At 41.6% G+C, this 25,073-nt stretch overlaps 1 protein-coding gene across 1 annotated transcript in view; it reads right to left on the reverse strand.

The window, feature by feature from the left end:
* The window catches only part of Ppfia1 (protein tyrosine phosphatase, receptor type, f polypeptide (PTPRF), interacting protein (liprin), alpha 1), a gene marked incomplete at its 5' end in the record, with an annotated part of 105,842 nt that overhangs the window by 46,083 nt on the left and 34,686 nt on the right, over nt 1-25,073 (reverse strand). The window contains 10 exon segments of the mRNA XM_013514113.1: nt 1,091-1,153; nt 2,823-2,954; nt 5,502-5,585; nt 7,133-7,267; nt 8,714-8,860; nt 10,604-10,825; nt 11,103-11,204; nt 11,678-11,752; nt 12,279-12,443; nt 12,936-13,037. Of these exon segments, the coding sequence (XP_013369567.1) occupies nt 1,091-1,153; nt 2,823-2,954; nt 5,502-5,585; nt 7,133-7,267; nt 8,714-8,860; nt 10,604-10,825; nt 11,103-11,204; nt 11,678-11,752; nt 12,279-12,443; nt 12,936-13,037 (1,227 nt within the window).

The raw sequence follows: 25,073 nt of genomic DNA on the forward strand, positions 1-25,073 counted from the left end.
TTCTCCTAAGGAACAATAGTCACTCACTCGTGCACATGTGTCTGTATTGTTTCTAACTGTCTCATATCAAACATGTGCTCATTCCGGCCTAATTTCTAGAGCAGCACAGTCGCTACTGGCCACACAGGGCTATTGAGTCCTTGAAGTGCAGTGGTCCAAACTGACATGTACTACAAAGATGGAACACACAGGAGATTTCAAAGACAGTATGAAAAAAAGAATACAAAGTGGCTAAGTTTTACCTTAATAAACAATGAAATAACACAAATATCAGGCTAAACAAAATTAATTGTATCTATTTCTTTGTACTTCTTCAAATGTGATTACTAGCAACATAGAAACTACACATGTAGCTCATGTTGTATTTCTGCCAAACAGCACTGGATTTTGTTTCTGTTTTTTAGTACTGGGGAATGGCCTCTGCACTGAACTACATCCCCCGCTGTATGTGTGTGTGTACGTACACACATACATTTTCTTCTTTCTTTTTTCTTTGAAATAAGATCTCATTAAGTCACTGAGCTGGACTCGATTTTGCAATTCTCCACTAGCTTCCTAGAGTGCTGGGATTACAGGCATGAGCCAATATGTCTGGCTTGTTTATTTGCTTACTTAGTTATTTTAAGTGCTGGGGATGGAGCACATGGACTCTTGCATGCTAAGAATCACCCTACCACTGAGCTGTACTTTCAGCCCTACCAGTAGTACTTTTGATGAAAGGTTTATGCTAATATTTTAGCTTCAAACCAGAAAAGACTCAGGATTCTGAACTGAACTGTACCCAATGTACCTGAAATACAAATCTAGGAATGTTACACATCTTAATTAAGTAAGTGGACTAGGAAAGCCATAAAGAAAGGTTATCTCAACTTTAGCCTTGGGCTGGGGATACAGCTCAGTGGCACAAGCACCTGCCTGGCAAGTGCAAGGTCCTGAGTGATTCCCAGTACCAAACAAAACAAAACAAAACAAAACAAAACAAAACAAAACAAAACACAAAACTTGCCAAACATCTGCAGTAACTATAGAACAATTCAGTTCAACTCATCTCTTAACAAATTTTTCAATAAATCAGAGAAGATTTACGTACCTTATCATGTTGTGTTTCTTCTAATTGCTTTTTTGCATTTTCAACTTCTCGCAGTAGAGAATTCTGAAAAAGATAAAAAGAAGTCTTCAGTATTAATTCTTTAAAATGTCCCATGTGATAATGTGACTGTGGGAAGGTTCATATGGGTATACTAAGGAGCAGTGCCACAGTCCCAGTCCATCACTGGCCACAAGACTAGGACAACATGTATTGTCTCTTGCTTCTTTCACTTTTCTTTTGCTGTTTTTTTTTTTTTTTTTCTTTTTCTGGTACCAGGAATTGAACTCATGACCTTGCGCTTGCCAGGCAGGCGCTATGCCGCTGAACTAAATCCCCAGCCCTTCTTTCACTTTTCAAAGTTCTAGATTTAGCAATGCAAAGTTCATGGTACAAATTTATCTTAAGCAGGTAGAAAGTTCATATTAATGTTTAGGTTTTGCAATTCATTGGCCACTTACAAAACAAGAAATCAAGTTTCAAATGTAAAATTACATTACAACAAATATTTGTACTTTGAAGACTGATCTGATCAGGAGGTGAGAGTTAGCATTGTATGAGCTCTCTAAGAATGTATTTTGTAATCAGTTTTGTGTAAAATTGAATGTGTCTCTTAAAGAGAAGTAAGCATAGGTCTCTCTTGAACAAGCTCAACCCACCCTAGTGCCAATCTTGGGACATTTCTGAGCCTCATCTCCAGGGACACTGCACAATTAGAACAGGTGTCATCAAATCTGAGCCCAACTGTCTGTCAGAGCATCTCTGACAGAGACTCTGAGACTCCCTTCACTCTGGGAACAGCTAGCATACTTCCAGGACTCGAGCACTCAGAGCCCAAGCTCAGATTTCTTCCAAACTAAAAGAGAAAGAAGGAGGGGAGGGGAATTAGAACAGGAGACTATTTGATTTAGTTGATTAAATCCTTTCTCTTATACCATATGCCTAAAGTGCTACTGTGCTTATAAATACGATAGTAGTTAACTTCCAAGCCAGGTGTGGTGGTGCAGACCTTATAATCCCAGTGCCCTTGGTGGGCGAAACAGGACTATCACAAGTTTGAACCCAGCCTGGGCAACTGAATGACTTAGTAAAACTTTGTCTCAAAAAAAAAAAAAATAAATAAATAAATAAAAATTACTCCTAATGACAAAGCATTAAAGGGCAAGCACTGGGCCAAATAAAGATTCTAGTGCGCACAGAGTCTGGTAAACTAAGGTCAATTACCCAAACCCAGGCCACTGCTTATTGGGAAGAAAAAAAACATTTTTAAAAAGATAAGACCTATCCCCTCACCCAAGGCTGGCCACAAGGTCCTCCTGTCATAGCTGACATGCCAGCACAGCTGGCTAATGTAAGATTTTATTGGAGCAAAGCTACATTCATACACACAGGTGCTATCTATGACCACTTTTGTGCTAATTACTCAGCACAGTTATTTTACTTAATTCCTTGTAATTACAATAAGCCTGAAATATTTACTGCCTGGCCCTTATATCATTTACCTACTTCTGTCCTAGAGAACAAAATGACAATTTCCCATACACTCAAATGGGGCAAGAACACAGCAAATGATTAAGTCAACTTAGTGAATGATAGCAGCCTGCACCTTCCCCTCCACAGCAAGATCCCTACTTTCTGTAATGGTCATCCACCACCGTCAGCCCATCTTTTGGGAGAGAGGGTGAGCACTCCTCTGCAAAGGCCTTGCAGTGAGTCCGATGCTCAGCCTACCTACCTTATCTTCCAGAGCAGCCATTCTCTCCTTCAGATGAAGTTGAAGCCTCTCATTGGACTCTGAAAGCAACTTGTCAACAGTGTCTGATAAACGTTTATTATGTTCTTCATTCATCTTTTCTCTTTGCCTTGCCTATAACAGGAGAAATAGATTTTGGACTTCAAGTAGACATATTACCATTACTTTAGAAGTACCAGGGACTATTTAGGTATGGTGGTGCATGCCTGTAATCCCAGTGCACTGGGAGGATTAGGCAGGAAGATCTCAAGTTCAAGCCCAGCCTAGCCAAATTAGCCACTCAGTAACACCTTATCTTAAATTATAATTTAAAAAGAGCCAGGGATATAGCTTAGTGCAAAAGCCCTGAGTTTTATATCTATTACAGCAGAAATGACAACAAAAAGTACAAAGGACCAAAAGAGAATCACACATGTGCCATCACTCCCCTGGCTGCTCCGTTCCCACTGTCGTCCCCAGAGGGGACTCTGTAACACCATGTTCAGAACCAATTCAGGCAGGAAAAGCTCAATGACAGGTCTTAGAGATTGCTAACTAAACGGTCTCATTCTCTTCTGTTGAATACATGACTCATGGGGACCTCAGGAATGTCCACAGTCTTTAACTGTGAGATGCACTTAAAGTGGAAATGATATGCAAGAGGCAGCAGGTATTTAAGGGGATGAGCCCTCTACGTACTTTAGAGGAATTTTCAAGGGAAAAAAATGAATTTAATTTAAAAACAAAAAAAAGGTAAAAATAAATTATTTTGAAAAAAGTAGAGACAGGGAGGGAATATTTTGCTTTTTAAAAATATTCCTGCATTGTTAAAGTTTCTCATAATGTAAACTTATATCCAAAAACTACAAATAATTACCTTAAGTAATTTTAAAATGTGTTAACAAAGCTGACAAGTCTGGGGTTTTGCTTTTACCTTATTTTGTTACTATAGTACTAGGAATTGAACCCAGGGCCCAGAGCTATATCCTCAGCCCTTTTTAATTTTGAAACAAGGTCTCACTAAGTTATGTAGGCTGGGCTGGAAATTGTGATCTCCTGCCTCAGTTCTCAGAGTACTGGGATTATAAGTATGTACCCTCACAAGTGCCACACAGTCATTTCAAGACTTACAAGCTTGGTTTTTACTCCATATCCTGAATGAACACAAGCACCAGGTGAAACGGGAAGAAGGTGCTAACAGGAAGCACACACATTTCCCTGTTGCCTGAGCACTGCTGTGGTGCTCAGGGGCTCATCCCAGGCAGAAGGCAGTTGGTGTGAGCTGCAATGTGCACTTATGTCTCAGTGCCCTGCTCAGGTAGGACTGACTTTACAAGGACTTGCCTACCATGAAGCCTAGCAATGCCTAGGTATGCAGCTTCATAATCACAGGTAAACTGTGAGTAATAGCATCTCCCTTTACTCAGACACTCACTGTAAAGATTAAATAAAGTCCCTAGGATGTGCACAACACAGTCACTCATTATCTAAAAGAGTTCCACACTTCATACAGGATACAGAATCCCTGATATCCTTTTCTCTAGACACATGTGATTATTTTCTATCAGCATTTGAATACTTTTAAAGTAAAACAGTTTAACATTTACTTTTAACTGCCATAGTTATAAACAGCTCTACCACATTGAGTTACTCTTCATACCTCCATAAACCACTTGTCATAGTAATGAAGTCCTCTAATAGGGAAAAGGTTATCTCTGCGTACAGCAAAGAGTGTGCTTCAGGATGTGGCTGTGTGCTGGGGAAGTGGGGATTGCCTAATATGCAATCTGTTCATAGGACTCAAAATCATTATTTCCTAGAAGCTTATCTGATTCTCCACAGGGTATGGCCAAGAATACAGACTTCTGGTAAAGATAAAACCTAACAGTCTTAACATAAAAAAAGATGGGTGATGTGCGAGTGTGAGGGTTCTACAATTAGGCGTTTATGCTTCCTCCCTCCACCCATCTGTCGAAGAGAAATCCAGCCCCAAATACTAGGTCAGGTGGCATCTGGGCCTGGGAGTACCTCTTCCTGTATCTGTTCCACAGTGGCACTCGCTCACCTCTGTCAGGGAAAATTCTGTGAGAATTTCAACTGACAGAACTCTCTACCACCATATTTTCCTACTGGTCTTTTCATGGAAGCTCAATTGTGATGTTTCACTTGCTGAAAACTATCTCTTCCTTCATCTATCCTTACGTTTGGAGTTCATAGTTCAATACTTTGGAACAGAGGTTTGACCATGAATTTGGGACTTCAGTGCCACATCCTGAGCAAGAAGACTACTCATCTACATTAACAGGCCTTGCTCTGTTTCAGGTGGGCCTGGGCAGTACCACAGATTTTAAGGGAATGTGTAAGATCCCACTTGTACCTGCAGGAGTTCCTTCAACAGACTGGCTAAGCATGAAGCCTTTCCTGGACTGGGGTCCCACGTACCCATGCAGTGGTGCCCATGGGCATGCATTTCTTCTGTGGATATAAAACTTCTGTGTGGGGGATGTATTCATCAGTGGACAACTCATGGACAAAGCCACAAAGTATGCACAATAAGAACTGAGATGGAGGCCCTCTGGGAGACCAGAGAGAAGGCAACACTAGAAGAGACCCGATCCCCTTTTGCTGGGCTTTGGAGCTCCAGGCTCACAACCCATTCGGTCCCTCTGGCTCCATACACACCCGCTGCAGTTCTTGGTTCTTCTCCTCCAGCTGTGCCTCCATCTGCCGTAGCCTCTCTTCAATGTTGCCATGTCTCTCTTCAGCCTGCCAACAAAGACAATGTGAGGGGATCTCACAGGCACACTATCAGAGGCATGCTGGGTACTACTGCAGCAGCAACAAGCATCACATGCTCTGCATGAACTGGCCAGACCACATCAAAGGGAAAGCCTTGCTCACACTGGCCAGCACACCCTCTGTGGCTGCACGTGTTAAACCGTGAGAGAGCCAACCCTCTGGTGTGGAGATGCTGAAGCACAGCGGGTGCTAGTGACTAACTGTGTGCTTCCCCCACCCCATGCCTGACCTTCATGGATTTGTGATTTCCCCATCCTCAGACTGCAACTCATTAGTCAGCAGGGAAAGCAGAAAGCAGCAGGCACAAGAAAGAAGCAATGTACACATTCTACCTTCCTAAGCTTGGAAGTAAGTTCGAACAGTTTAGCTTCCTTAACAGCAGAGCTCCCAGAAGACAAAGGGTCAGACTACAAAACCAATGAGGACAGAAAGATAGCAGGGAGAAAAGAAACCGACACTGTAAAGTGGATCACAAAGGGGAGGCAAGGTTCTGTTATAGCTGGTAGCAACACATCTGCTCAAAGGGACAGGTCTATCAACCTTGGACACCACCCACCCTCCCCCAGGTTACCCTTGCCAGCAGGATGTGGAGTCTGTCCAGCCCCTTTCCCCGCCCCCCAGCAGCTGACTAAGCCCAGGCCCAGGAAGATAGGATACCTTCCAGAGGCCAAGACAGTGCCTACTGATGCTGTATTGGGCCTGGCCATGTGTCCTGCCACTTCAGCACTAAGCTTTTTCCTATGTCCCTGGGAAGCTGAGCCTTACCAGTAAGGTGCTCCAGAGTCCCTGTGTGGACTGACCAATCAAAGCACCTGTTATACCACTTGGGAGCTGCCTCACATGCCTGTTTCCCCATGGATATTGAGAACTGGGAGGGCAGGGGCTATTCCTGTATAAGCTCAGCCAGTCAATAGTTCTTGAACAACGATTACCTTAAAATCTTAATTTTTAAGTCAGGCATGATGATGTACGCCTGTAGTCTCAGCTATTTGGGAGGCTGAGGCAGGAGGATTACATGAGTCTAGGAATCAGGAGTTTGGGGTCAGCTTGAGCAACAGAGCAAGACCTCGTGTTCAGAAAAATAAAAAATCCTCAAAACATTTTTAAGTAATTTTTTTTTCATTTTTAAGTAATTTTAAAAGAATGAAATTACTTAAAAATTTACTACAAACTTATTTTGATTATCTTTATAAGAAAATGGCTTTTTTTGTATCTCTGAAAAAAAAGCCATCCTCTTTTTATAACAAAGCTTCTAAGCCTATGCTTAAAGTTGGTGACTAAAATAATCCTAACAAGCAGTGACTCAGATCACAACATGGTGGATGCACAGCGTATACCTGACAGAACGGGAAGAAGACTCAGGTTAACGACAGAGAAGGATGCTGCCTGACATTTACAAAGCAATCCCATCCCAGACAAAACAGCACTGAAAACAAATCTGAACTGTTCCATGGATTCAGGTGTCCTGACATGGATAATCAAAGTCCTAGCATGTGACGTGGGCACCAGGGTACCTTGGACAGCGCTGCCACTCTCTGGGCCAGCTCTGCCTCCACCTCTGGCAGTGTCTCTGCCTTCCTCAAGGTCTGCTGCAGCTTCTGCTCAGCCAGCTCCAGGCGCTCCTGTAACTGGCGGTTTTTGTCCTCCGTCTAAAGAAGAGAGCTCAGCATCAGAATGCAGCACCTCCTTCCTGGCTTTTTTCCATTGTTAACAGATTTAGACAAACTGAACACAGATGTAGACTGAACTGCAAGTCAGAAGCCACAGGGACTGGGCAGCTGCTTTGGGACAAGGCTTTTCTCTTTACCTTGTTGGGCTTGATTTCAATGTGTAAAATACCTCTTTTGATAAAGTTTTTGCTTTTCATAAATATCTTCAAAGAAGTTAGTGTTTTTTAAAAGACAAAGGTTCCTATATCTTAAGGAAACTCAGTTTTCTGTAAGAGCTCATTCATTCTTATTGACAAGGTAAGAAGGGCTTGGACAGCCGGGCATGGTGGCACACCCCTGTCACCCCAGCACTCAGGAGGCTGAGGCAGGAGGATTGCTACAAGTTCAAGGCCAGCCTAAAATGCATAGTGAGTCCCTGACTCAAAATGACTGAAAAGGAAGAAAAAAAAAAAGAAAAGAAGAAGGGCTTGGTACTAACCCACGTCGAAAAGCAACCCGACCCCAACTTGAAGGTGACACTGCTTCTGCATATTACTGCCAGAGGGCAGGCCTTATTGGCTCTGGGCACCTTTCTCACAGAGTTCTTCCAAAAGCATCCTAATGATAAGCTGCTCAAGTTTTAAAGTTGATGATTACTATTTTAAAAAATCCTCTAAAAAAATTTTAATGTAGAATATTTAACAAAGATTTTTTTGAAAACATCTCAAAAATATCTCCAAGTATAGGTTCTAAGAGGCTATTTTCTTTTATATGCAGTATGCCCTTCTTCTCAGTGCACATTTATCTCAGTATAGGAACATATACATCATCCTTTAAATCCTCAAAAACACAGCATATGTTCTATTTTATAATCTGCTTATTGAAGTCATTCTTACTATGAACCTTTTACATGTTATTAAACATTACTTTACAACATCACTTTTAATGCTAGTCTACTATTTTATTTTTGAGCAAACAATGCACATTATAAAATATAGTGGTACTACAGTTCACGAACTCTATTTTTTCTACAACTTTGGAAAAAGATGGTCACATTTGTGTTTGCGTGGGAAAGATGGCAGCAGTCATGACTGTCATCCAGTGCAGAATTTGGGACAAGGCTTTTCTCTTCACCTTGTTGGGCCTGATTTCAGTGAAATCAAACAAATGAAACTTGCCAAATGCTTCTGTTGTAAATCAAACTGTTCATAAATAAATGTGTTCATGAACCAAGGCGCCACTGTGCCAAACATTTTTCAAGAAACCCGATGCAAGTGTTTCTAGTTACCAAGAACAAATTACCCTGAAGTTCTTTGACACTCTGCCCCTTTAGTAAAAGTACTAATAAGCAAAAGAATAACTTTCAATGCAAATGAATGAATCAAAGAATGTACCTCCACAAATATTATTCATTAAAATCAGAAAAGGGTCCATAAAATCCATTACCTGTCGATGTATAGAATCTTTATTTGCAATTTCATTTTCAAGTTTATCATTGAGGTCATGCACAGATGTGGCTTCACGCTGTGCAGCGAGGTAGCGTTTTTCAAGGGTAGTGATTCTCTCCTCCATGTCTTCCTTCTGGGCCATTGCCTAAATTAGGTGTTTCAGAGGGGGAAAAGGGCAGGTAGTTAATGCATAATGTATTAATATACTTCAGTGAGAAAAAACTGGACAAAATCCTAAATTCAAATCATATATAAAAACTAAACTGATGTCCTCAAGACTAAACTGCTGTCAATCTTCTCAAATGTGGATGAAAATGTACTTATAGCAAATGTAAATATTCAATATGATTAGCACAGATTCATCTGAGTAAATGCTGTCTTACTACTCACTTTATCAAAGCTTATCCTTTTGTACGTAATATATTTACATAATTTTTTACATAATATTACAAAGTACGCATAAATAAAATATCTTAAACTATAAGAATTCAAGAAGGTGATGGTGTCCGAGATGAAGACAGCCTATGTCTGCCCTCAGCTACAAACAGGCTTACTAGTACAGGGCATGGCCTTTCAATGGGCATAGCAGCAAGACAGAAAGATTTATTTTCTCAGGTGAAAGTTGGATAAAATCCCATATAATTACAAAATTCAGGCACACTGACAAATGGAACGTAAGTCAAAGTTTAACTGAATGCAATCACCTGAAGTACACATTCAAATTTATATTATACACTATCAAACACAACTTTTTATGTGTACAATTCCTGTCTTCTATCCCCAAATTCACTGTTGTTTGGGTCTTTCTCTGTCTACTAAGTAATTATTTTTAACAAATTCTTAATATTTAAAAAGGCAGATCTTAAAAGAAAAATTTCACAATTCCCTTTACAGGAATATTTTCCTGCCACGGACAAAAAATAAATACTATAGTAGGTTACATAACATATGCCAATGCTTTCCTTTGTTCTAAGTTCTCACAAAAAAGTACCCCAGTAAGCTACCAAACACAAGTAACCCTGTTCTACACACCTGCAAACTAGCCCTGGGCCTCACAGAGCCATAAAGGGCAGGTTAAAAAGTGACGGGAGGAAGTATCAGAGAAAATATCTAGCCCTCGTTTGATTTTATAATAGTGATTAGTTTCTCATAAAATTACACAGCAGAAATGTTTTTCAGAAATGAGCATATCTGGACATATTTTTACATCAAGATCCTGATGATCCAAATGTAAACAAATTTCACACTTTCATAGTTGACCTGACCTCCAAAACTCAGTATCATACCTCTGTGCATGAGGAAAATACCAAAAAACTAGAAGACAGCTGATAATGCTCCCTTTTCCATAGCCCCAGAGAACACTCACATCTAAGTGAGCACAAAGCACAACTAATACCGACATGTACTTGTTTAGGGAGTGCATGTACTTGTATAGGAAGAAGGAAGCTGAACATAAGGAAGAGCACATTATGACAGCTTAAAGCTATAGAGACGAAGAATCTACATGAGAGTGGAGAATGAACTCAAATAACCCAAGTGGGAAAGGCTGGGCAAGTTCTCCTCTACTCTTTTATTTTTTCATTTCTTTTGGTACCTGGGATCGAACTCAGGACCTTGTGCTTTCCAGGTAAGTGGTTATGTCACTGAGTTACATCCTCGGCTCCTCTGCTCTTTTAAAAGACTGCAGGAAAGGAGAAATTCTCCAACCACATGGAGGCAGTATATCACAGTCTGATAGCATTACTGTGTTTTATTATTACTCATTCAATAATCTAAAGGCTGAATGTAACTGACAGGAAAGGACAAAAGTAGCAGAAAAAAATAATCAGTTATCCTAAACACTCCAAATACTCAACATTATAACCCTGCAATTTTTATTATCACTTACTTCACGAACATCTCGTTGCAATTTTGTGTTCATTTCTTCAGACTTGATGAGATCCTTTCTAGCTGTGTCAAGATCCTCTTCCAGCTCCGACACATGGCTGGAAAGTGTAGCCAGGCGCTCCTTCATCTGGTTCTGTTCTTTCGATTGCTTGTCTATGACTTCCTGGAGCTCAATTACTTTAGCAAGGTCTTCCTCGTGGCTTAAAGAGCCATCAGATGATCTCTGATGGGTTAAATAAATAAATAAATACACACACACACACACACACACACACACACACACACACACACACCCTTTAAATAACCTTAGTGTAATACAAAACAAAATAATTTCAGGAATAGGGACCATCAAAATGGATTTATATCTGTCGGATGACAGAGTTCTCACAATCACTTCAGCTGCAAGCACGGATTTTAGCAACAGCTTCCAAACAGCATCACATACGTACCATGAACATACAAAATCAGAAACAGAACAAACAGAAAGCCCAAGGACTTACTTTTCCATTAGTGCTTGGTGTATTTTCTTGTTCATGGTTTATGTCAAGCACTCCTTCTGTTAGTGTTTTTTTCTGATTATTCTGTTCTTTAAGAATCATTAGCTAAAACCAAAAATTGAGTTTAAGAATAAAACAACTTTTTTTTGTGGGGGAGGGTGCGTTTTCCAGTACTGGGAATCAAACTCACAACCTTGTGCTTGCCAGGCAGGCGCTGTGCCACTGAGCTAAATCCCCAGTCCCTAAAATAACTTTTTAAGAGAAGTGAGTAAAGACAGCAAAATTCCTTTTGGAGAAACAGAATTATACAGTGCTAAAAGTAAAACAAGAAAGTATATGGTAATGCCATCCATCCTGAACAGAACCAGATTACTAGAAACAGAATTTACTAGCTTCTTGACAAAGGGTATTTTAGAAATTCTACAATCTGAAATAAAAGTCTAGTCTCAATTCAAATGACCCCATCAGGTTGGTCTTTAATTAGAAAGATAAACAGGCTCCATAGTTTTTTTTAAAAATTCTGAGATAAAAATAAAAAACTGCCCAATTCCAGTGCTACGATGATGTCTCAAAATTACCTCCTTGTGTGTGGCTCCTAGTTCTTCTTCTAACAAGCTGCACCTTTCCAGGGCTACTCGTAACCGCTCTCGCACCTGAAAACAATGTTGAGTTTTTGTATGTATACATATTCTTGCTGTAATTATCCTAATATAATATTAGTGAAATATATACAATAAAGTACTATGTCTTTCATTGATATTATTGTCAAGAAAATGTCCTTGTTAATGGCTTTAAATTTTAAGGCTGAGAAACTCTTGCTCCTAAATAAATTAACATTACCAATTCTTAACAGGAAGTCAATACACAGAATCAGTCAATTTATTTTTTTTTCCCTCGGTTTTCTTGGTTTTTATCCGGTACCGGGAATCGAACTCACGACCTTGCGCTTGCCAGGCAGGCGCTGTGCCGCTGAGCTAAATCCCCAGCCCCAGAATCAGTCAATTTAAAACACACATACCAGATAGTACTTGTTAATCATATACAACACTGCCTTTAACAGAGAAAATCTGTTTACAAGAATTCAAAAAACTACAAAAGTTAAAGGTAAACAAACACATGCAAAGTCTGCTATAACACAGCATGTGCACAAACCCAAAACCATTAGTGTAACTGATGTACCTTTTCATCTAGGGCCTTGTGGTGTTCAAACAAGGACTTCAGTGCTTTAAGCACCTCCACCTCGCTGGACACACCTGCAGGAGACTGTGCTTGCCGCTTCACCACAGTCATCCTGAGAGAGCGTTCATGCCTGGAGACAAGGCACTCCAAATGTTCTAGGAGCAGCTGAAACAAGGCCAAACAGGGACATGTAAAGAGCATCTTTCATTTCACATTCAAGTCCTTTACACTCTCATGCTAAAACATGTTCAAATCCTTTTAATTCAGTAGAGTTAGATAAGCTCCCCTCAATTGTATTAGAATGTCATTAATTCCCGTGACAAATTTCTTATTTTTCTTTTTTTAAAGACAGGGTCTCATTTTGTAGTCTAGGCTGGGCTGCGACTCACTCTCTAGCCCAGGCTGTCCTCTAACTCAAGATATTCCTGGATCAGCTTCCTGAATGTTGAGACTGTAGGTATATGCCACCATGCCTAGCTTATCATAAATTTTATGCAACGTTTAATGCTCAAATGACTGAACACACATACTCTACTCAGAAGGAAAAACCACAAAAAGAGTTTAAAAGCAGTCAGAATGAGTATCTTTTCATTCTAAGACACCAAAACTGATCCTGATGTTGACTCTAGAGAAGGATGGTAACCAGAGCCCACTGACCCTTGTGTTGTTCCTTTCTGCTTTCAGCTCGGCAATTTCTTCTTCCCTCTCAAGCAGCTGTTCTCTGCATATGTTGAGTTCTTTCGTGAGTGCTGCAAACTCCTACAAAGCAGCAAGAAAATGAACACATGCATAAATAAAAATCTCTTAGGCAAGACTTCCATTGGCCGCATAGTCCACACACACAGGCAACCCAATCACAGGATATATGGCGTGCTCCTCCAGAGAAATGGGGATCAACTAGCTGGCCTGAGACTACGTATGTATTCCCTATAGGATGAGACCCTAATCCAGACCATCTGACTTCCCTCCACCCTAGGCACTGCTGAAAGCGCAACAGGGGATAATGGCAGTCCACGCCCACCCCCTTAGAATCCAAAAGCAAATATTTTCCTGAACTGGAATCCCAAAATAAAGCACCTGAAGATATTTTTAAGTGACTCACAGATTTGGGACCTAGAATCCTTGAAGAGATAAAGGAAAAAAGGCTTAGAAGGTCACCACCTAGTTCTAGTCTTCGCTCTATGCTGATTCGTTCCTGGGGGCAGAATAACTTGGTTTCCCTGAATAATTTGGTCAAAGTCAACTATGAAAAAACTGGGCTTTTTTCAAGTACTAGTCAGCCTTTTGCAAAGAGGAAGGTCTAAGAAAACTATTTGTGCAGCAGTATGGGAGAGCTTCCAGAAGGCTGAGAGAGGCCATAGGAGCCTCGCATCACTGTCCTGGTATGAACCTTGTGCTATGACATTGCTTCACAAACATCACAAATGAGCTGAGTTCAAAGACGTGAATGTGGAGCAAAGCCACTCTGAAATAAGTATAATCATCAGCCAATGCTCCTCTCCTTAAGTGTTTTTCCATTAGAAGATAAAGAACGATAAAGATCCACCTGATAAATAATTAGACCTTCAAAATAACACATGCTTGAGTTAGGTAATTCTAGAAAGTTGGTTTAAAACAGTGATATTCTTAAAGTGCATTCATAGCAATTATTTGCAACTCAAAGTCAACCTCACCACAGGAAGTACAGGCCCATGGAAGTCTGCTTTAACCAGGCCAGCCCTCATATGCCTATGTGAGCCATAGTGAGAATGCGTAAGTAATGTGTGAGAGATAAATAGAGGCAGCACTGCCACAGAAAGCAGTGGAAAAGAACAAAATTTCTCTTTTAAACTAGTATTTCTTCTGTAAGAATCATGACAGTGGTGAGTTCTACTGGCCTGGCAACTGGAGCTTTGCAGCATGCTCCCCAGGGAAATGTGAGGAAATGATTAAAAACCACCTTCAAGCTCCTGGAAATGTCTCAAAGGGTAACAGCAAATGAGGAAATATCTATTCAAGAAATATCAGTAAGAAAGCCAGGGGTCCATAGTATTTTAACTAGGACTTCTATCTGCTTCCCCTCCCAGCTCAGCATAGTGGGCTTCACTGCAGATTGTTCCAACCTAAAACACAGGGCCCTTCACCAGGCCAAAACCACAGTGGCTCCTCAGACTAACACTGCAGGGTCCCTTCTTCCAGGCTAGCAACAGCGTTCCCTCCTAGGCCAACAATATAGGGTCTCCTCCCCAGGATAACAACATATAAAGTCTTCTCCCTTGGCCAACAGAGGGTTCTTTCTCCAAGCTAGCAACACATGGTTCTCACAGCCAAACCAACACTGCAGTGTCCTTCCTCTCCTAGGCCAACAAGGCAGGATCCCTTCCCCAGGGAAACAGCACAGAGGTATTCCCCTGCCAGACCACAATGCAGGATCCTCTTCTCAGACTCACAATGCAGGGCCCCCTACCAGGGCCAACAAGGTCTGCTCCTTCCTGCCAACTAGGTAAAAATCATCCAAATGTGTCTTGAACCCTGATAAAGGTCCAGCCAGGTGTTGAGACATCTTCACAGGGCCAAAAGCCAGTCTTTAAGAACAAGACTTGTGGATGGTAAGCATTGGAGCAAAGTGCCAAGCTGCCAAGTAGAACTTTGCCCTGTTCTCTACCAAGTGTGCGCTCTTCCCTATGGTACTGAGATTTCTCCTGTAGATGCCAATCCTGCCCTAGTGGATGCTCTGACTGGCATCTGCCCTCTTGATGAACTCCAACTGACTGTCGGGTCATCTAATAACTACCACTAATGACAGAGTGTACCATCTCATTAATGGGATCTTTTATCAGAAAGATTCTGTGGCAGATAGAAGAAAAGTGGACTTCAACTAGCCTAAGTCAAAAATCAATTACATTTCACACACCTATCAAGTCTGTGGGCAGACCTAGCTCTAGGCCTACCTGAATTTAGGGCCTTGAATTTTTATCATTTTATCCCTCTTTGCTACAATCTGGTTCAACTGTGTGGAGTTACTACCAATTGTCTGTGTTTGACTTTGTCTACAACACAGTCTATCATCCTAGCTAATGTCTGTTTCATTTACTAGATTCCAAGTTGGTTCTTTGTCATATCTGCCTGCTCTTATTTCACTCCCTGTTTTCATGGATGTTAATCTGTCTCTAAGTATCATGCATACTTATTTTGGCAGTTTTGGCAGATTCTCCATCGATTTCTGACAGAGTAAAGTAGGCACACATCAGTGAGGAGTCATCTCTGCAAGAGTATCTATCTTTTTTTTTTTTTTTTTTTTTGGTTTTTCTCCGGTACCGGGACTCACGACGTTGCGCTTGCCAGGCAGGCGCTTTGCCGCTGAGCTAAATCCCCAGCCCCTAAGAGTATCTATCTTTAAGCACTGTGGAATCTGGATTGCATGCTCATCTAGATGGGGAAGTTTTATGTTGTTAGCACTATCCCTGTCTCAGTCACTTTCAGCTACTATAAAGAAACTACCATAGACTGGGTGGTTAATAAACAACTGATAATTATTTCTCACAGTTCTGGAGGCTGGAAGTCTAATATCTCAATGTCGGCAGATTCAGCATTGGGTGAGGGCCTGACTGCTGACTTTTCCCTGTGTCTTCACATGACAAAAGGGTCAGGGAACTTTCTGTGGTCCCTTTTATAAGGAAGGGCATTAATCCCACCCAAGGGACTCTACCCTCATGGCTCCAGCTCCTAACACCATCACACTGAGGGTTAGGATTTCAACATAAGCCTTCTGCAGAGGACACAAACCAAAGAACTAGAACTGCAGTTGCTGGCCTCCTACCTTCCCCCTAGGTGTCAATCCAGAATCTGGTTTTCCACGGTGATACATGGTTCCATGATAGAGTATGTTCACCCTGTTACAGAATCACTGGAAGGGGCAACTCAGCTCAGGTCTTGCTTTCTATACTTCTTAGGACCCTGACATCCTATTAAAGCCCCAAGGTGCATAGCTGAGAGTGGCCTTAGTGCTGGGAATCCTTACCTAAGCCCAGCTTCAAAAAGTGTACCAGGACTTAGTTTCAGTTCTTCAGTCCTTCTGACTCTAACCCTGAAGAACTAAATCTCCCATGACATTGTCTGCTGGGTGCACAGGCTCAGCAGACCAGTGAGGAGCAACTCATGCCTACCATGTAGGCTTCCAATCTCCTTCTGTACAAAGGGTCTTCATCTCATTTGTAGACTTGGCTGTCTTTTGTTTGTTCCTCTAAGTTCTACCTTTTCACTGCTTGTGCTTAGAGTAGAGGTATGGCAAAACATGGGTTTATGCATCGTTTTTGGTCAGAATCACAATTCATTTAAAGAACTGTTTCATACCTAGTCTGTGACAGCCACTGGGCCATCAGAGAGGCAAGGTACTCCTCAGGGTGCTCTACAGGGAAGACAAACTGGACAGAACCTTCATGTAATAGAATGAGACACACCCAGGCTACTAAGCTATCCATGATGGAACTGGGCATGCTTATCAGCTTTGCTAAAGGAGATGGCAACTGAGTTGATTTTTTGTTGTGGTGCTGAGGCTCAAACCCAGTGCCTTGTGCATGCAAAGCAAGAACTCTACCACTAAGTCACATCCCCAGCATTGAGTTGATTCTGAACAACCTACTTTTTCACAAAAACATGAATGGCATCTGGAAAGTGAGAAGGGCTGGGGTCTGGGGAGCAGGGGTGCAGAAATAAGGTGAGCAGCATGATTGTGAAAACCCTGTACAACAGTCAGAGTCTGGACTCATCTGCAGGGGTTCTCTTATCCACAGCCTGGGAGGGCCTCGAACAGGGAGTGGGCAAACGATCAGAGTCTCAGGCAGTGCTCAGCATGACGAAGGCTGAGCTGGGCTGCAGAGGGAGAAGATGATGAGAAACCAGCCAGCAGCGCCACAGAAGCCCCAGGAAGAAAGGAGGCTCTGAATTAAGATCAATACTAGGGAGGGAAAAACTCAAAAAGAACTCTTAACACTAAACAGAAGAATGTGAGACAAGCATCAGGTGCACAAGCTGCACTCTTCATCTACTTCAACAGGACTTCCAGTCACTGTTTTCAAGAGCCTGTCAGGGGTCAAGGCTAAGAGCTGGGGAACAGACTCACCCAGGGCTACAGGTATGAGAAACAGGGCTTGTGGGTCTATTTTAAAGCATAGAGATAATGAACACATCTCAGAGCAATGATGGCGAACCTGCAGCACACGTGCTGCAGCCAACTGTTTGTTATCACTTAAAGCCCTGTAAGGTTCACCATCACTGTCTTAGAGGAAAACAGGTTTGGGGATGACTCTAAGAATTGAGATGGCAGTGACCAGAGGAAGAGTATGTTTTGAGTGGAAGATCTAAGAACTGTATTTGTACTTGATGAATTTGAGATGAGTGCTACATAGCCATGGGGCAACATCAAGTGGAGAGCTGTAACTCTCACTCTGTGGTTCTTGGCACTATCGGGGGAGGGGATACCAGTATCATTTTCCTTCCATGCAATTCAGTGTAGACAAGAGGAGATGAGGGTCAAATCCTGGACAGTCAACACTGCTGAGTATCAACAAGGAGCCTGGGATAGGTCTGCCAACACAGGAGGGAAAGTGGAAAGGAGACTTTTGAAGCTGCATGTTCTCAGGTGGAAGACCAATCACATGTATGCACTGACACTGGCAGATTAAGTCAGCTGACACATCACTGACAGCAGAATATGCTGAAATGGAGACCAACAGTGGCTCTGTGCAATGGTGGGCAAAGTGTAACACAGCATGGGAGGGGAGAAAGTAAAACAGTGAGGACTGAGAACTTCTCCAAGGAAATTTGTAGTAAAGGGGAGGAAAGGAATAGGACAGTAGCTTAAGAGATGGAGTGAAAAGGACCTTGTGGAAAATGAGATGTTTGTAGGCAGATGGTAAGAATCCAGTGAGTTGGGGAATGGACATAGCAGCCACAAGCAGGCAGAATCTAGAGGCTAAAAGGAGAAGCTGGCCTTTTCGGAGAGAACAGAGTCCCTCACAGTATAAGAATGCAGACAACATGGGCACAGGTCCAGGTATAAGGTGAGGTTAATGAATTTCTTCTAGTTTCACTAAGAAAAATTGAGCCAATGCCATCAGTTTGTATTTTGGGGATTGCATCTGGAAGAGGAGGGCAGTAGGGCATACAGAACACATATGACTGCCGGCAGTGTAAGTGGGAATAGAGAATGCACTAAACAGAGTTCAGGTTGGGGCCAGGTACATGTAATGAAGTGAAAAAGGAAAGGAAGCAAAGGAAGCAGAAGGGCACATGGGGCTGTGATGGCAACACAGATCATGGGATGCAGATGGGCAAGGAAAAAAGGAGACATGCAGGGTGGGTGAAGCACCACAACAAGATGGAAGGGTCCCAGGCCTACAGGTTCCAGCAGGACTGAGCATCAGCCTTTTAAAACCCTACTTTCAATCAATGTTGTTGCCTTTGCATGAAATACCCCATCAGGGTAGAGCAAGAGGACTTGGAAATATGTGTGCTAGTTGCACGCATGGGCTATTGTCTGTGACACAGAAAGGGTGGTACTTGTACTCGGGCCACCTTGTGCCATATAAACCCTCACCCTAGGTTCCCCTCATCTTCTTTCCTTTTGTTCCTTTCATCCTCAGAAGCAGCCTTTATCTTTTCCACAGTTTCCCACAGACTTCCCTAAAACCCTTAAACTATTCTTACCTACTGGTTTTCGATTTGCCCTCTGGAACAAAGATTGGTATTCTGGTTAAATAAAAGTATTTCCAAAAAAATCAACAGCCAAAGTCATTCTTGGTATACTGCTCTAGTTAGAGTAAAAAAAAAATTTATAAAGTCATTCTTGGTATACTGCTCTATTAGAATAAAAAACAAATTTATAGAACTTGATAATTATTGTACTCAAAGAAACATATTTCTCTTTGCTCAAAAGAATTAAAGAACTGCAAATGTATCACAGCAAATTTAAACTTAGGCATTTAAAGAAACAGGCAAGAAATTCCAAAATGCATACCTGTAATCCCAGCACATGTTCCTATTGTATTGTTTGTACTATGAAAGAAAAAAGCCAGTATGAACCTCAAATGTAACAAATAAATGATCTACCTTCTTACCCTTACAGGAATTTAATTTTCTGTATACTTTTTTCTTCTTTAGAAAAAAATATTACTTTAAAAACTTCTGTAAGATAGCTGGGTGTGGTAACTCACACATAATCCCAGCTACTCCAGAGGCTGACGTAGGAGGATTCCAAGTTCAAGGCCAGCCTGGGCAAAGTGGTGAGACCCTGTCTTGAAATTAAGAAGAGTCTGGGGATATAGCTGAATGCTCCCTGGGTTCAATCTCTAATACCAAAAAAATACTATAGGACACTGCACAACTAGCTTAAGGTGACATTTTATTTACTGATACTGTAATTACTGTATTAAGTCACTTTTGCTGGGACACAATACTTGACATAAACAACTTAAAGGAAAAAAGGTTTATTTTTGGCTAACAGTTTCAAAGGTTTCAGTCCATGGTAAGCTGGCTTCAAAGCAGAAACATCAAGAGGGCAGGGCATGGCAGAAGAAAAGTACTCACCTCATGACAGCCAAGAAGCAAAGAGAGCAAGAAAGACCCACAGAGAAAAAGGACAGGGTTCAGGCACAAGAATATATCCTTCCAGGTTAGTTACTCAGTGATGTGGTTCTTCCAGCCATGCCAGAGATCCTAACAGCACATTTAGCTATGAATTCATCATCAAATTTTTGATCCACTGATGAAGTTAATGCCCCTGTGATCCCTCTAATCATGTTCCCAAAACCCCACCTCTGAATACACAAGCATTCTGGAAGACATTTTTGGTCCAAACCATAACATTTAAAGTTTACAGTAAGCCAGGTGTGGTGGTACATGCTTGTAATCCCAGCACTCTGGGAGTCTGGGGTGGGTGGATCATAAATTTAAACCCCAGCTGGGCAACTTAGTGACTTAGCAAGATCTTGTCTCAAAATAAAAAATTAAAAAGGGGTTGGGAATATAGCTTAGTGAGAAAGCCCTAAGTTCAATCTCCTCCGATCCCCAAAGTTTCAAGTATTTTCTAAAACTGAACAGATATAATAATCACTGGGAATGTTCATTTAAAATACAAGACTGAGCAACGCAAATTCATTGACAATGGACATTATCCAAGATTGAGAGAGAAAGTAAAATTGATTAAAAAACTTGGTTTCACATAATGTTCAACAATGTCGATATTTATCAATTTCTGGACAAAAGTTTCAGATCTGGATAACACATTCAGATTATATATACCAAACATAATTGATAAATCCACAATCAGGCCATTTGTTTGTTTGTTTGTTTGTTTATTTTAGTTTTCTGAGACTGGGTCTTACTGTGTAGTCCAGGCTGGTCTCAAACTCATAGCAATCCTCCTGCCTTAGCCTCCCGAGTGCTGGGATTACAGGTATGCACCATCATGCCTGGCTTATTTATTTTTTGAGACACAGGGTCTCATTATGTAGTTCAGGCTGATCTTGAACTCACTACGGAGCCTAGTCTGGGATTGAACTCAGGACAATTCTCCTGCCTCACTCTCCCAAGTGCTGGGGTTATAGGTGTGCACTATTGCATCCAGCTTGCCAATTTTAAATTGAGTCCTATGGATCAGATATGACGTTCATCTCCAAAGGTAATACATCACCTCCCACTCTATCCTTCTAGAGGCTTGCAGGTGGCTCCTGGTTGACAGAGACAGCAAGGACTCATTGCTCCATGCTCTCATGGGTCCCCTGGCCTTGTCCTCCCTTCCTCTTCCCATTTTCTTTACCTGAACATGTCGTATTTTTACATCTCTTATTTTATAATGCCATCAATAGCACTATTTTATTTTTAATTACTTGTTTCACAAACCCTTTGCTAAAACAGAAAGAAGGCTTTACTGGATGGAGTATTATGTAGCCACAAAGAAGGAAATGCTGACCCACCCAACATGGATAAGCTGTAAGGGCATTATGCTGAATGAAATAAGCCAGTCATTAAAAGACAAATACTGTGATGATTCTACTTGTATGAGGTCCCTAGAGGGGTCAGATCCACAGACAAAAAGGAGCACGGAGTGTGCCAGGGGCTGAGGAGCAGGAGGGGTAGGGTCAATGTTTAACAGGGACACAGTGCCAGTGTCAAGAGATGAAGAGTCCTGGAGAGGGATAGTGATGATAGATGTACAATATTGTATATGTGCTCAAAGTCCCTAAACTGTGAACTTTAAAAAAATGGTTAAAATGGGGAACTAAAAAGGGGGGGCTACGTTTTACCATAATAAAAAAAAAACAGGAGAAAATACTTCACTGAAGGCAAAAAAATCCATGTCTTCTCATTCTAGTAATATATAGGGTAACAAAATGGGAAGTAGGTCTAATTTTAGCAAATGGAAATGAGCACCAGAAAAACTGACTCACAGACTGACAATGTTTTCAGTCAGGAAAAGCTATTTGCCTCAGTCAGATTTAAAAGCATGTCAAAACTGAAATAAAAAGAAAATTGAAAGTTTATTAAAATGAGTAAGTCATAGACTGTGAAACCTCCATGTCTTGATTAAAAGCATACTAAGAGTGGCATTTTCTCTCTTGCTCCACACAGAGATAGGACAGGGACACTGGGGCAGACAACAAAAAAACCCTATACCTCTATAAAATCTGACCCACGGACATCAGCAGCTAACTCAACTACAGACTTGTTCAATGCCACCATGAATGAAACAACCTAGGATTTCTGATTGATGGATGTCACTTGTAAGCAGCAGATTAAAAAACAACCATTCCAAAAATTCCAAACACCTAGGGCAGAATAACATTTCAATATGACCCCGTATGAATGTAAAGCAAATGCACACTTGTATATATTTTTCCTAGGTACACAGATAAAATATGGAAAGATATACACCAAACTGCTAATGCTGTTAGCCAATGTAGCTAGCAAAGCAAGCTGGACAACTGACATCCCCTTTTAATTTTAATTTCTAAGTATATATTGCTTAGCACTTAAAAGAAAAACAAACAGAACTGCTCTTCCTTTGTTTTCTTTCTAAATCAGGCTAAAACTCAAGGACATGACTAGAATAGGACTGTCCACATAACTTGCCCAGAAACGTCCCCTAAGCCATGGTCCTATGGCTTTCAAGTCTATCACTTACTTTCCTGCACCTCCATCATCTAGTCTGTCTCCACTGTCTCCCTAGAAAAGCTCTGGCTAACACATTCCTCTCTGTGACCCTAAAGGCCAGTTTCTGTCCTCACCCAACCTGGCCTGCTAAGGAGCAGGGACTGCAGACATGCAGTCCTTCCAGCTCTTCCACTAGCCCCCTTTCCTGCCTCTCCACTCATAAAATAGGGGTGCCCCTGTGGTGCTCCTCCAGGGTGCTGCTCACCCCAGACACACTAGCCACTGGCCCACCTGTGCCCACAGCTTCACCTGCTCACCCTGGGCCCTCCATCTGCCCACTACACATCTCTACTCAGATATATGTAGTGGTTCAAAACACTCTCCCCACCCTGCACTTCCTTTTGTTCCAGTCTCTACCTCCTCCTAAGCCTGATGCAGAGGTCTCTTGAGCGTACAAGGTAGCACAATGAGTGCCTGGCGCACAAAACAGCCCCATCACAGTGGTACTTCCAGAAGTCAGCTCTGCATGAGTAACCCTGCCTCTCACTTCCCTGTGCCTTACACCAGCAAAGTGTGACACAGGGAAACCCTCAGTGCCCTCAGCACAGTTCTTGTTCCTCTGCTGGACCTCACTGCCTGCCTTGCGTCTGTGAACTGCCAGCACTCCTGATCAGCAGCTCCACCTTCACCTCAGGGTTGATGTCTTTTCCTGTAGAGGGCTTTTCAACTTCCACTGCTAGACACGCTCACAGCTTACCCTCCCACAAGCATTCTGCCCTTTCAGTCACAGTGGTGAGCTGTTTTCCCCGTGAGCCCAGCAGTTCCCAAGGCAGAAACCTAATCCTGTGTGCCCAGCCAGTGTGTGCCATCTAAGTGACAGAGATGACACCAAGGAACACCCACTCTCAAAGGAGAACAATGCCTAGTAGGAAAGACAATGCCAGTCAATCACACTTAACTCCCAGGATTTCCAGGTAGCAAGGCATGGCTCATGTCTGATGCCACTGGGACTGGATATAGAAAAACTACGCACAGAGTCAGACTTCTAGGCCTTGCCCTTCTGCATCAACACTAGGTATGGGGTCAGGGGAGCTGGCAGTAGTATGTGGTTTCTAAAAGTTCCCCTGGGTAATTTACTAGCCTTCTAAGGTTGGAAGCATCTTACTTTTCTTAGGACCTCAGAAACATCACGTAAGTTCTTCCTTCTGACTTATTTACCTACGAAAGGGAATTCATTCTACCCAGAGCCTACAATTGGGACAATCAAATGAGAAAGCTGTAAACCATGCCATTCAACTAAAATAGAGACAGTAGTGCTGCCAATCCTCCAGCTCAACAGAATCCCACAGACCTTCCACAGTGACACCCACAAACCTCTGCTCCTCCAAGGCAGCTGCCTGACAGGAGAGGTACTGCCACATTGCTAAGAGGAAATCACTTCAATATCTTCAAATATTAATTTCATTCACCATGGCAGTTATTTTCTTCAAACAAAAATGCTCTCATACATAACTTGTGCACTCCTCACTGTTGGTTTAGGGACCATTTTCTGGCTTTCCAGCCTGTTACCCAGATTCATCTGGGCTAACAAAATTCTCACAAGAATGGGCTGTATTCTCAGGGTACCTGGTGTCCTTGCAGTTCACACATTATTTTCAAGGACACACAGAGACACTCTGTACCCCAGGATGGCCTCAAACTTGCAACAATCATCCTGCCTCAGCCTCCTGTGTGCTGGGATTACAGCCATGCACCACCACACCCAGCTTTGACCCAGAAATTCTAAGATTTTATCTTACAAATATACTTGGCACACGTTTAGGATGACCTGTATACAAAGTTATTCACTGCTGTGTTATTTGTGATAGCAAATGATTTGGAGCAAGGACATAATATCCATCAGTAGGTGAACAGTTAAACTATGGCACTGACTGGGATTCAGTGATATGCTATAGCTGCAAAGAGGAGGAGGATGATATGAGCTGGCATGGAAGCATCTTCAGGTCACATTCTTCACAGAGGACAGACAAGGGGAAAGGAATATACTTACTGTACATTTTTAAAACTCAATAAACAAGGAACTTACTCATCACTTGAGTTACCTGCTCTGGGGAAGAGTGAAGGTGCTGGAAGGGAGACTTTTCCATAATACCTTGCTTACCAGTCAGAAAGATTAAATATTTTGTATAAAATTATATATTCTTTTTGATTAAAAAAGACCTTCATCCTAAGCTCTTTTGCTGTTTCTATTAGTTTTTCAGAAGCTTGTTAGGGCCAAACACATCTATAGAAGTCTGGATTATGCTGTATTCTTAATGATGGCTTCAGACTGTCAAGTTCAAACAGGCAGTTTCTGGTTTCATACTTTAAAGATGGCTTCTTTATGATTCAGTAATTTCTTAGCACATGCATAGATCTATTGAATTAAATATCTGAAAACGTATACTTTTGTAAACATGAACAACACCATAAATCACATGGCGATTTTTTTCATACTTTCTTCATTTATAATTATAAATTATTAATTATTTGAAAAATAATTAATGTACCTCACATTGTGTTTTTATCTTATTTTTTAGTGTTTCCAATTTATATGAGACTCTTTTAAGCTTGTAAAATTTTTTTTTTTTTTTTTTGGTTTTTCTCTGGTACCGGGAACCGAAC

The sequence above is a fragment of the Chinchilla lanigera genome, unplaced genomic scaffold (assembly GCF_000276665.1).
Source record: "Chinchilla lanigera isolate Chin_1 unplaced genomic scaffold, ChiLan1.0 scaffold00021, whole genome shotgun sequence".
Lineage (NCBI taxonomy): Eukaryota > Metazoa > Chordata > Mammalia > Rodentia > Chinchillidae > Chinchilla > Chinchilla lanigera.